The 14,034-nt window shown below is 43.6% G+C and overlaps 1 protein-coding gene across 5 annotated transcripts in view; it reads right to left on the reverse strand.

Moving 5' to 3' along the window:
- The window catches only part of Rdl (Resistant to dieldrin), a 252,567-nt gene that overhangs the window by 213,637 nt on the left and 24,896 nt on the right, over positions 1 to 14,034 (reverse strand). For all 5 annotated transcript variants that reach the window (XM_075878459.1, XM_075878453.1, XM_075878445.1 and 2 more), the window contains exon 2: positions 1,343 to 1,431. In XM_075878459.1, the coding sequence (XP_075734574.1) occupies positions 1,343 to 1,431 (89 nt within the window). The remainder of the gene's footprint in view (positions 1 to 1,342; positions 1,432 to 14,034) is intronic.

The raw sequence follows: 14,034 nt of genomic DNA on the forward strand, positions 1-14,034 counted from the left end.
GAGGCACTTAAATCACTCGCGTACAAGGCGCCGTACTTCCGGAATCATTCGCTCGGTCCTGGACTGCGCGTTCACTTAAAGAAATGCGGGCGGTTAAGCAGCCGAACGATGAAGGAAGACTGGCGCTTAGTAGTGGGATTGTACGTTCGCGCTGTTTTATTATTATGTTAGACGGAATGGCAATGGGCTATACACGTGCGTCTGGTTTATTCATGTTCGAATATGAATGCGCAGGCATTGTCGTGTGACACGTGCAATGCGCCATAATATGTGACCAGAACTGCTAAGGCAATAAAAGGAAAACGGAAGATAATGTTATCGAATCTTGGAAGTTTCATAGTGTTGTCGAAAGTGCGGTTGTATAGCTATGGTAGGCACCTTCCGGGGCAACTTGCCTTAGGCAGACTTGTTGTCGGGAAAGCAATCGCGTTATTACGACTAATAAAGCGTTTTAAAACAGCAAAAAAAAAACAACCAGTCTTCACGATGCAAAGAGCGTAACAAGTGGGTCGTCCAATGCCCCAACCCATTACAAAAGCTTGTTCTTGTTTCTCTATTAACTTTGGCGCATACCCACTTGAGCCACATTTTCTCATCGTCGACAGCCACTGCCTGAACAATTGGTGCAAAATTCTTCGCAAGTGTTTAGCGCATATGACGCTTCTCAGAAGACTGACAAAAAATAGCATAGCGAATGCTGACCTACTAGCCAAAAGTTAATTATTAATGCTCTGGGTATCAAGCAAGTAGGCTTGCAGTAGAGTTACCCTATGAGTGTTTTGAAAAGGCTCTGAAAGGCAGCTGTTCTGGCTTTCGCTGTGACTGTGCTGCGCTTCCGCGCAGGCTGGGCATTTTCTTTTTTTTTTATGTACACACTCCTTGCCTTAGCGAGAACTTTAGGTTACTTTTTTTTCTTTAACATGGCTGACTTTTCAAACAGGTCAGGCGACTACTTTTTAAGGTTTTTTCCGCTACGAAACACTGCTTGAAATATGTTTAAATGTTTTCTATCTGGGCTGAAAGTTATGCAATTGTAGCGTCTGCTGTACCTCTAATTGGTGTACATAGCTATACTTTAATTCAATGGCGCAGATACTAATAAACGGACCTGAACACAAAACGTGGAGAAGCGCGCATTCGCAAAAAAAAAAAAAGAAAAGGGGGGGGGGGGGTCTGTATATTAACACATATTCAACAACATGAAATTGTTAGTTATTTTTTGTTAAATATCCGTATACAACCTAACCAAAACACCCGATTAGCCAATGCTGAGAGATTGCGATCGCGAAAGACACGCAACACCGAAGTCAAAACTTTTTCAAAACGAGCAAGTGGTACTCACCGCCATAATTTGGCCTCACCCTCTTGTCGTACCCACGTGTAAAGAAGGCATTCAGAATCTGCGTGATGTTTTGTCCACGTTGCGTTTGTCTGCAAAAGCAGAATGAAAAAAAGAAAAGAAGGCACAAGCAACGTCAGGAGGAGCGTAACAAGTACGATAAGGAAGCACAGTTGCGATTCGATAGTGCACACTCTACACTCGCAGGGAAAGAGAAGATATGTAATCAGCACAGATCAAAAGCACGAAGCTTAAGATAAAGCGGGAGCCAAAGCTTCAAAAAGTACGAAATGTGAGTAAACTTTGAATTTACTAGCAAGCTGCGACTGTGTTCGGTCGAGATGCACAGCACATCTTGTCAGCGCAATAATAAATTCTTTCTTGTGCGTATAGGTCAGACAACCGAGCATGTGCCTGGTTAACCTTCCTCCTTTCTCTATTGCTGTTTTCCCCCTTCCACCTTATTATTATTATTTTTTTGCGTCTCGTGGTCTCTAAACTTTTCACGTTAACAACACCTTCAGACTCGTTATTACTGTTTCAGCTATTTTGGAACAGCCTTCTTCACAAAGGTGTTGTTTCCCCACTAAGAGCGCCTTGATGTAATGGAAACCGCACAGGAAAATTATAACGCGGGAAAAAGATCAGGGAGCTTTGTGCCATTTGGATGAGTACATCTCAAAATGACAGCCCCGCCGCGGTGGTCTAGTGGCTAAGGTACTTGGCTGCTGACCCGCAGGTCACGGGTTGAAATCCCGGCTGCGGCGGCTGCATTTCCGATGGAGGCGGAAATGTTGTAGGCCCATGTGCTCCGATTTGGGTGCACGTTAAAGAACCCCAGGTGCTCGAAATTTCCGGAGCCCTCCACTACGGCGTCTCTCATAATCATATAGTGGTTTTGGGACGTTAAACTCTACATATCAATCAATCATCTCAAAATGGCAGGATTAGTAGTCAACAAACAGATCGTTAAACGCGCGTGATCTAGTGAAGATTTTACGTGACACCCAATTGGTTACATTGTTTTAGTCGTATTCGGTCGATGGTGAGTGAAATTTCAAATGAAGGAGGCAAGAAAACGTCATGCGTATCGTAGGAAGTGAAATACTTGCGCTGCTCAAGAGTAATTTGTTTCCAGATAACGTTCAAGTGACCGTTTTTGAAGGTATGTTGCAACACTTCTTGCATTCGGCCCTCGAACATTACTCATATTATTCTATTCACGCAAGGCCCATAGAATCTCAAAGCCACAGCATCGATTTGATTGATATGTGCGGTTGAATGTCCCAACAACAAAAAAATGACCATAGGATAGTACACCACAAAAACAAAAAACAAACGAATATTTTTTACATGTCTAGTCTACTGAAATATCTCTTCTATTTGCTTGCGGCTGACCAGATAGGAGCTAACGCGAAGAATATTGGATTAATTTAAAAAGAGAGTGTACCCAAACTATTTACGTAAAAGAAAACACTATTGTTGGCACAGTCCTGAGCCTATTTTTGGTTTCTATGTTTTTTTGGTTCACCTATCTTTGGTTCCTATATTTACAAATATATCTGTCTTGTACCACAGGTTGATTGTAGGGTATTACGTCCTAAGAAGATTCAACTGGCCAGATGTAAAATTTGATTGATATGTGGGGTTTAACGTCCCAAAACCACCATATGATTATGAGAGACGCCGTAGTGGAGGGCTCCGGAAATTTCGACCACCTGGGGTTCTTTAACGTGCGCCCAAATGTGAGCACACGGGCCTACACCATTTCCGCCTCCATCGGAAATGCCGCCGCCGCAGCCGGGATTCGAACCCGCGACCTGCGGGTCAGCAGCCGAGTCCAGGTGTAAAATTTGTAGATGTGTGTGTGCCTGCACGTCAAGCGCGTACATAAGGTGTAAAAGTGCACTCTGTTCGGCAATTTACTGCCAAACACATTTTTTAACACACGTGTTTTGTAATTATGCGACTTTTCATTTACACACGCAGCCTGTGTTTTATATGATACGCGTGTTAGGCATCATTGGTGTTCCTATGGTGATAGCAGTCTGAACCATCGTAAGTGAGCTATGCACATAGTAACGCAGCGTTGTATTTGTGCACTTGGCTTCTCTGTCTGTTCATCGTGCGGAACAAGAAGCAGTTTACACTTCACTATCTACAAAACTTTTTTGAATCGTTTCATTATAAATACCTTTGGAGATATAACATTTTTTCCCAGGAGAATTGAGATTCGCGGTGGCACGAGGCGAACTAATTAATGTCCATTGTTGACACTCGCGCAATATCGAGGTGCCTACTGTGAGTAAGGAACTTGATTATTTTCCATCGGCAACCACACTCGGAGAGTGCAAATAAGAAACCGGAAACAGACAAGTGTTCGCGGAAACTTCACCTGCCACTTCCACTTTCACTAGCGTTGGAAATTCATTCGTATTTTACTTGGCAGCGCACGTCGCTTCCTGCGTACTTTATTTTTTTCTCGTTCCCGGCCCATCTTTCAAGAACTGGCAATTTCGTTGAGCGCCAATGTGTAGGTGCATATCTGCCCCGATATTTGCCGACAGGAGCACGCCGTTGTTCTGCGTATTCACGTTCGACTATCAGTTCTTGGCCAGATTTGCATTAAATTTCGCGTCAAGCGTGTGTTTAAGAAGGGATATTACAGCAGGCTCCACACGCTGACGCGACCTTTCAGCATCGTCAATGTATCGGTTAAAGCGTTCGTTTGTCTTATCATGCTGCCAATTTCGCTTCGGGGTATCCTTGTTTAGTCTTTCAATAAAAATGGCTAGAATAGTGAACTTTTGTCCGCCGTGGTGGGGCAGTAGTTATGGTGCTCAGCTGCCAACCCGAAGGACGCGGGTTCGGTTCCGGCCACGGCAGTGGCAATTCGATGAAGGCAAAATGGTTTAAGCTCGTGTACTGTGCTACGTCAGTGGACGTTAAAAAACACCAGATTGTCGAAATTAGCGGAGCCGTCGACTACGGCATCTCTCATAATCATATCATGGTTTTGGGACGTGAAACTCCAGATAATATCATTCACAGAGAGCCTTCTATTTAGTCACACATCACTTCAATCAGCAAGATGAAAACTGTAACATCATTGAAGCAATGTAACATCCCGGAAAAGTTCTTACGAATTAGAACGCGAATGTTTACGACTAATAAATGCAAGTATTTCGTTACCCTCGTCTACAGTGCGTGTTATGTCGGAGTTCTTGCTAGAACGCTCACGTAAGAGAAAACATTACTTTTAGAAGCAATATTTGTAGCAACGTGACGCCGTTATCCCGAGTAACTCCTCGTTAAACGATGTCTTATTTCAGTCCGTGAGTATCGTACATGTTTGTTTTGAGAAGCGCAATGCCACCACAATTGCACATAGTGCAAACACCCAAACACGCACACAAACACACACGTGCGCGTGCATTTACTTATTCATCTACTTACGCACTCAACCCTCCCCCTCACCCAAATATGCACACAACACGTACACTTAGGTGTGCGCGCACGCCCACAAACTTTAAAAAGTGAAGGCACACCCACACACTCGTACATACGAAGCTAGACGCAACCACGGCCATGACTCATGAACACCGGTGCTAACGTATACACGCAGGCACACGAACACTACCCTTTTTTTAACCCTCGTCACCCATTAAAGCAAAAGCCAGTACAGACGTACACAAAATCCTAAAAAGAGCAGAGCAAAGCGCTTACGCACTAACTCACGGAGCGCATAAGCTCACGCAATATGCCAAAACATAACTCAACGGAAGGCCAGCGAATGTGACGTCAAAGTCGATACATTTTGTGCTGAAACACACTGATTGAAAAGCCAATCGTGATTTCCTTTTAGCGTCGTTAAACTAGGCTGGTTTGAAGATCGGTAGAAAACGGGAGAAAAGCAGAAGGGGAAGCCTATACTATATTCTGTCGTGGTGCCTTCTTCAGTTTTCAGAAATAGGAGAGGAGCTGAAGCGAGATCTGCGGCGACGTGAATTGAATTTGCGCAAGCGTCGACAGCCGTCACATCTTTTTTTTCGGGCGTCCATTCGTTCAGAATTCATCGCCGCAGGAAATTAAATTTTTGTTGCTCAGGCATGAATGTCTGTTCGCACGAGAGCGCAGAATTCACGCCCGATATTTTCACTCCTAAAGAGAGAGCAGCACCCATTTTATTTTTTATTTCCGCCATCTTTCGGAATGGTTCTGCCACTTTTCGAAATTTTTGAGCATTATTAAACTAATTTGTCAGCGTTGAGCATACAGTATTCTAGGAATGAATAGAGAACAAAAAAAAGCGCACTTTTGAATGAAACTCGTGAGGACACTTCTTCGAAGTCTTGTCACAGTATTGTCACTAATTTTTGCGAAATCTGTACGACGATACATCCGTTTCGTTAGCGTAACCTTGTCATTGTGTAACGTCATTGAAACGATGCCATATTCATGACCTCGGATATTTCTTTCGTCCTTAAAGATGAAGCTAAAAGCAATGTATGATTCGTACTTTATTGTAGCGCTTACACTCTCACAAATTTTCACGATTTATAGGGCTGTATATATAAGAAGGTGGAGGGGGGGTGTTCCCATATTATGCGAGTCGACGTGAAACCATGTTTGCTGCCTTTTAGGCAAGCGAACAGCTTTTTTTGACCTTCTCGACCTGTGTTACTTTTTAGTGGTTTTGGGAACAAGGCGCATTAGATGGAAGGGACGAAATTGATGCGCTTTTAACGTTGATAGAAACCCGCCAATGCAAAGGTGTGGGTGTGTAGCGGAGCGGCCGAGTTGGGGGAGGGCTCGTTTGCTACCGTGCGATCACAGTAAACTATTTTTGAGTTCGAACTAATTATCTTCCTTGATGATACCATGTTGAGTTTTTTTTTAATAGCGAAGTCATTCAAGCTGGCCGTAATTTGTGCGGCGACGGGTATGTGCTCCGTGGTCTACGTGAAAACTATTGTCATTATAAGCAGGTGTATGCCACACTGAGTAGCTGAACCTTTCAATTAATAGCTGAAATTTTCATCCATTTCAACGTAAAAATATTAATCCCGTTACAATGCACGATCAAAGTTCATCACACGCTGAATATTCAGTCTTGTTGGTTGAAAGTATCATTTACTGCCCATGTCGGACGCCACAACGAGGTGGCTCATGTTTGTACTTTGTGCAGGCCTAGAAAAAGATGCACATCAATGGGAAAGAATGACTCACGTGCCGGCTAACCACGCTCCCCAAACCACATCTCTTAAAACTAACCTAGCCACAATCCCCAAGTTACAACTTTTAAAACTAAACTAACGCAATGCAACCTAACCTAACCCAACCTAATCACACTCCCCAAACTACAACTTTTAAAACTAACCTAACCACGCTCCCCAAACTACAACACTTAAAAGCTAGCCTAGCCACACTCCCTAAACTACAACTTCTAAATCTGACCTAACTTAATCACTAATAGCAGCCGATATCTGCTGACATAAAAAAAAGTTAGTGAAGCGTGACCCATGAGAATGGTTTTCTTATTTCCGAAGCTGAGTTCACGTCACGTGATTTTATATTTAAAGGCTATTTCAATGAGAAATATTTGTGCTCTCCAGACCCTCTCAAGTTTAGCCAAAATTACGTGTTCACTTGTCTTTATACGTGGAACTTAACTGCTAATGTGACGAACGATGCATCGCAATAATAGACATTTTAGGCGAATGTTTCAGTTGACCAAATTTCCCAAGCTAAAGTTTATTAGTAGCGGCTCCATATTATTGATACGTTTAGTTGCACTGGGTCTAATTCTGTTGTTGGTAATAAACTCATCCTTAACGCATGGCTCACTGAAGAAATATGTAGAGTACAGCTACAGAATTAGCTTGTGAGGTCACTGAAATTTACGGACAGGTTTTTGCAATATGTGTATTGCAATTGAGCAAGTTCATTGCACACATGTCACACGGTTATTTCATTTTTTAATGCAGTGGGCCCTATAACGAGCTGGCATGGTGGTATCAAGCTGCACCAGACCGGTCTTTTATAGCGATTTATTACATTATAGACACTTATCATGCGAGCATATTCATATTCCACGATAAAGTCGATGCTGTCAGTCTGAAACATTTACATGAAAAAATGTTACGAAGAAGCAACGTGGCAACAGGCTGCTAATTATCTTCTTCTCTTGTACTCTGAAGCATTGTGATAAGGTCCTCCCTGTTTACCGAGTTACGTACGCAGCTGAAGTGCTGCAAGAAGCCCAAATACTGTAACAAAGGCAGGCATCCACGCGTGGTACAACCCTATCTCGTTTCTCCGGTGGAGGCTGTGCGGGAAATGGAAGCTACCAAAGAAGGCTACAAAACAAATGACGAAGAATAAACAAAGAGGGAGTTTATATTAATGGCGTCGAAGATTGTTTGACAGGTTGCGTCAATGCGCATTTGTTGCGAGTGCTTCAGCGTACAGCCAGCTCCATACAGCAGCCGAAACACGAAGTCAGCAAGCGAAAAAAAGGGAATAAAGGTGAAAAGGAAAGAAAAAAAAAATGTTGCTTTGGCACTTGAGCATCGAGCTCAATGATGCCGAGGCAATCAGTTTTCGAATCTGGCAGCGAAACACGGAAGCCTCTAATTAATCAGCCGAGGCACGCAAGTCGTTCAGGCCGAGGGCAAGACGCACTTACACCCACCCTTCCTTTCGCTCGCTATTCCCGAGATTTAGTCCCTACTCCAATGTGTACCACTACTATGCGCTTGTTTTGGTGTTCGTGTGTCGAGCCGTCGTTTTATCTCGTTTTACCCTTGGCCTCCAGTGCGCTTCTTGCTCTTTCGTCGGCAGTCTCTGGGCTCGGACCGCAACATACAGGGCTGAATCCTAATGCAATTATGCGGAATGGTTCGGAATTAATGGCCTCACTCCTCAGGCAGCTGCCCTTTCGCCGGCACCTCGACCCTTCCTCTTCCATCGTCTCGCCTTCTTGAGCGGCCAGCTCGGTGGAAGATAGCGGGCGGGGTGGATATAGGCGAAAAACCCTTTTCTCTCTAGTTTCCTAGTTTTTCTACCTCACTGGAGAGACTATAGCATTCTGAGAGGCCTAATAAGCCCGAAAACAAATATGTGCACTGAATTGGCCCCGGCTTGAACAGTTAGTGTTGAGTGCGCTTGCTCAGATCTCGACCCCCGAACGTGGCTTGGAAAGCAGATTTCGCCGGGGCCTCCCTGGTTCCGGGATCTTCTTATATATATGATCTCCGCTGGGAGTGTAAACAAGTGGGGTAAGCAGTTCTCTATTCGAAGGCGAGGTTATTGATTGTTGCGGAGCTTATACATTTTTCAGCCGCTACCCTTCCTAACTCTTAGGAGAACTGTGCGTTGCGAGAAAAAGCACTCTTCATCGTTCGCCGAACTTCTCTTACTGTACGTTGATGGTGGGTATAACCACTGGTATACGCTTTCTACAATTGCGCTTGTTTACTGCCAAAACGTTCGCACCTGGCGTACACGTGTACCAAAGAGATTGTGTACCTTTTTCAAGTTGCCCGACACAGATATGAAAATAAGAACAAGAAAAAAACACCAATGAGGCCTTACGTTATTGAAGTAGTCTGTTTTAAACTAGAAAATTGTATTTCCGATTCTTTTACAATTTTACCTACATACATTACTTAATGATCTCTGGCTACTTTCTCACAAACGAAGATGAAGGTTGCTTAAACACTCCTACAGTTCTCGCCGGCTAATTTTGGCGATGCTACATTATCACGCGAAGTATTTGTGGTATGACAATGTCGTGGTAGCTATACTACAATGGCGATAAACTGCACAGGAAATAATGGGGCACGTGACTCCATTCATGTGCAGCCTGAATACTACCGTTTTAAACTAATTCAAAACTTTCTGCCACGCGTAGTTTTTTAATCTTGTTTTCTTTTGGTGACTGAAAATTTTGCGAATGAGTTTATTCTAGCTACTTAATTCATCAAGTCATTCGTCTGCTTCACGACAATTAACCTCACTGATTTTTGCTTCAACCAATTGGCCGATTCGTGGACACCTCGTTTAGCATTTGAAGCGACATGACAGGCGAGGAACCCAATGAGAATGTTGAAGTTCTGGTTTAAAAACTATGTTTATGCCCAACACTCTATTCAGGTAGAGTTTGTTCACATCCCGATGCTGCGCCTATTTAATAGTGCGGTGTACAATTGTCACCAGACAATTAAAAACTCTTTTTCTGTCTCTTGCAGTTCCTACTTTTTGAAAAAAAAACAGAGAAAACGTAAAGGAACAGGAGCGGACACAAAGAATCTCTGGCAATGCGAGATGAATCCCACAAAAAAAAGTAACCAAATTTGTTGTATTGCCACAACAGTTTCTACAATAGTTTGCACCTCACTATGCCGAGCCCGAAAATATTGATACAAAACAGCCGCTAAACACGGCGGCAAGAAAGAGGAGGACGAAGTGGGTTTTTCCGTTGGATGCTGGTCTGACGCCATCTTGCTCGTCGGGTTCTCTGCGCTGTAAATAGCTCATTAAACAAGTTACTCGTAACATTATCATTTCACTGTCGACATGCCTGCTACATATACGGAAATCCCGTTTTGACAAAACGATTTCTTAATCATAACACCTGATAAAAGATACAGAAAAGTCGGCCAGTATCAATGGCGAGAGAGAGAGAGAGAAATATTTTAATGGAGAGCTGGAGAAGTCTTTCTGGCTCTTCACCTGACATACTACTCCAGGAGTCGGGTGATGACTATGATATATAGAGTGATAAACGCATAACACCTACAGTATTTATGGCAAGCGAGATGTGAAAGAAAAGGGCAGGATACGCTCAAGAAAACGGAGGAAGAAAGAGTGACTTATTGGCCATCGCTCGCTATGGGCCAAATCACTGAAGGCTGCAATATACTCGCGCGTCTTGCGATCCCGTCGAGAAGCGTGTCTCCACGACGACGGAATGTTATTAGCAGCGTGCGCGGTACAGGGACAACAAGGGAGAAGGGTTGAGTCTGCAGGTGTGGGACACAAGGGCCAAGCCAGCCAGCTTGCGCGGCGGTTGGAGAGACACAGCAATACCTCGCAAAGCGGCGGAACGCATCGCCGGGTAACGAAGGGGTCATGCCAGGCAGAGGCTTGCTTCCGGAAAGCCCCAAGGTGGGGGATATTGCCACCCTGTCCTAAACACCCCCTCCTTCCCCTCCCCACTCCTCCCCCCGCCACACACTTCACCAGCTTTCATTAGTTTCTGTCATACTCTCTTTGGACAAGGTCAGCAACGAGGCGTGATGCTCGGACGGTCGAGCTCTCCTTATTAAACGACTGCGCGAAGATGTGTGCTGCGCGAACGAGCTGCCGCTTCGAGGAAGTTTACACCGCTGGCAGCGTTGTCCGCAGTCGTCTCAGTGATTCGCTGCTCGGACACTCGTTGACAACATGAGAATTCCCCTTGAACAACACGCGTTCTTTCTAACTTGAAGAGAATTGGCATGGATTCGACAGCTCAATATCTCAACAAATTTTTTCTTGTAATACCGTGCAGGCCAATGCATTTCGACGTTGATACCCTTCGGGAATCGTACGGGTTAACGAATAGCATTACGGGGAATGATCTTGAATAATTTCAATAACTTTACAAATTGCCACCAAATGCTAGAAATTGAATTTTGTTTTTTACGCTATAAAAAGATACTGAAGTTACCGGCATGTTTTAGTTCATAAATATGGTACGCCTCTAATGACACAGTCACAAAAATATTCTTGATCTTAAATATCGCTTCCCGCTAAATGTTCTTATTTGAGATAAGAAAGAAAAATAAATTACGCTTTCTGGCCGAATAAGTCAATAATTAACCAAATAAAAGCAAACAAGCACATAATACAAGGCTTTTTCTAAGTAAACGACTGTTTTATCCCTCACTTCAGTCTCTTAATATTCCTTCCTTCGCTCGCTTTATCCTGTGTCTCCAACTTTCTGATCAATACTTTAGATGTTTCTACCCTCGATGACTTATCCACTCTGAAATCCATTATTTGTTCCTATCATCTCAACGAAAGGAAATAACCGCACAATTATGGCATTGTTGTATAGAGTGTTCGTCTTGCATAGCGAGTTCAGCAGTAAACATGTTTTTATTCTCAATTAAATCATATCGAATTGCATTGCCATTGCTAACCTAGATAGAGAATGTGAATTTTCAAAAGTGCTGAGGCACGAAAAAGAACCTTTGGCTCAGCGATACTGATAGCGCGACGGACAGCAATGTGACGCCAACAGACTGACAGCATTTTAGACTGACAGCATTGATCCTCCAAAGCGGTGTTTGGGACGCGTAATTTACACTTGTAAAACATAAAATATATCTGTGACAATGAGAAGTGAGTTTGCCTATATAAATAGCACTTATTCCATTCTTTCTTTCTTTCACGAGAGAACAAAATTGTTAGAAATTGAAGTTTCCCGTGTGCCACCTGAAGCGAAGTTGGAACACTCAAATCTGAAATGCGGTCCAGAATATAGTTTCGCCTAATAAATCCCACTCCGGTACCTGGAATCATATTAGGAGATTTTTCGCGTGTAATGAGAAGTTGGCACTAATTAGAGTTTTGTTTACTAAAGGCTGTTTCCTGTCGAGAAGACGCGAACTTTGATGAAAAGCGAGCACGTAAATATCCGGATTTGTCTCACCGGTTTCCTTGCGTGCTGCCGGCGCTCTATAGTGAGCCTAAAACAGCTTAGAAGAAAGGCGCCCAAAAGACTCATAGGGATGAATGTGTGAGAAAGAAGGTATATAACGACGCAGACGTTACGGAAATGAGAGAGAGGTGAAGCTGATTGAAAGAAGTTATGAAGTTTAAAAAAAAAACTAGAGCGAGACAGAGATAATAAAATGAGAGAAAGGCAAGCAAGAGAAAAAAAAACGGCACTGAATTTTTCGACAAACACAAGAAAAGACGGACGATGACAGGCGCTGACTTACAATTTAGTTCGTCAAAATTTCAGCGCTGTTTATCTCCTATGCACTATGAACGAACACGCCCAAGCCCTGACCTCAGAAAGGCATGGAAGCTCACCGGCATTGTAGAATCCACTTCGCTACCCTACACTAAGTGGAGAAGATAGAAAATTTGAAAAAAAGATGTGGAGAGCAGAGCAGGCGTGCGAAAAAGAAGAAAAATGCGCAGAGTGCCAGTATTACAATCCCCCATTAACAGAGCCACGAAAGAAGTGCAGCGAGAATCTGATTTTTGTTGCGAAGACTGTTAGGTACGGAGCTTTAGTACTGACTGTTCCAGCATGGTTCTCAAGGTGGGCCAACGCAGCACCTAGAGGCAGTCTGCGCGCACTGTAGTGAGGACGGCTTTAAAGAACGTGTTCTAACGCTCGTTCGCTGCTACAGTGATTCCAAGCGGAGGGTTTACTGCCGTGCCGGCTTCTTAATATTTGGGCCAAGCTACAGCGAGCCAAGCATCGGTGCTTTAAGTCGAGTGAATCCAAACAGCTACCGAAGTCGACAATACAAAACCAGTGACATTCTGACTGAGGTGGTTTAGTGCTGATGTTATAATGCTGTGAAGGTGAAACAAATCTCGCGGTGTCCAAAGCACGCCGCTTATCTCCGTAGCAAAGATTAAAAAGAACCTTCACAGTTATGCACCGGTGAGCACACGAGAATTAAACTTTCAAAAGAGGTATCTCTCAAGTATATCAGAAAGAATGATGAGTGTCTCTGTTTTTTTTTATGACGCATAAATAGTAACGACGACAACTTCTGAAGATGTGTCAAGGCGAAAGTAAAAAAAAAGTCAGGAATTAATGATCGATATGACAGTAAAGTCTTACTTGTGTGTATTTACGTAGTATAACTCGGTAATTTTTCTTGTTTCTAGAGTAGTTAAGCCAGACAGGCTGCTTTATTTCATTCTCGAACACAATGGCTCACGAGTGTCTCACTGAATGCCTGTGTCATTTTCACCGCCTGCCCATTTGTGCCGCTTCGGCCACACCTGCTGCTATATCACCATCAAACAAAGCCTCTATATTGCAGTTAATTATTTATTTCAGTACAGCTAGAATTTTGTGAATATCTGCTCTAACACTTACTCAGCTTTGAGCACAGAACTCGTTAAGAAGTGGTGATAAAAAGATCAATACGTCAGCTTCTGTATCTCGAAGCACACAATGAGCGCTCATAATGCACGAGCTGCACGCACGAAAATATATGACATATGGTTTAAACGCTGGAAACGCCTTAACGCAAAGAAACGAAACGTCTGGCGACCATACAGGAGCTTGGTTAACGATAATAACTAAACCGCAGAACAGTGTGGGAACTTCTAAAAGAAGCCATCGCACTGCCTACTAACTACACTTGCGACATGAATATCAATAAGACTGATTATCCATTGTTTGCCAGTTGCCCATATGTCCGGTAGCAAATACGCAAACTATGCTGTTAGTCTAACTCGTGCGGCCACTCACTCATCGGTGGACAATACAGGAAAAAAAAAGAATTGCGTCGAGCGAAAAAGAAACCACATCCGAGGTCGCGAAGTCGTTTTTTGCCTCAACGTCACAGGTGCAGGCTGGAGTGGAGTGGGTCGAAATCGAATGCCGCCGGCGCGCACCCTTCCAAACTTGGCTCTCCGTAACGATTTAGAGCCTGACCTTCTACCGTTAC

Source organism: Rhipicephalus microplus, chromosome 2, assembly GCF_043290135.1.
Source record: "Rhipicephalus microplus isolate Deutch F79 chromosome 2, USDA_Rmic, whole genome shotgun sequence".
In the NCBI taxonomy this organism is placed as follows: domain Eukaryota; kingdom Metazoa; phylum Arthropoda; class Arachnida; order Ixodida; family Ixodidae; genus Rhipicephalus; species Rhipicephalus microplus.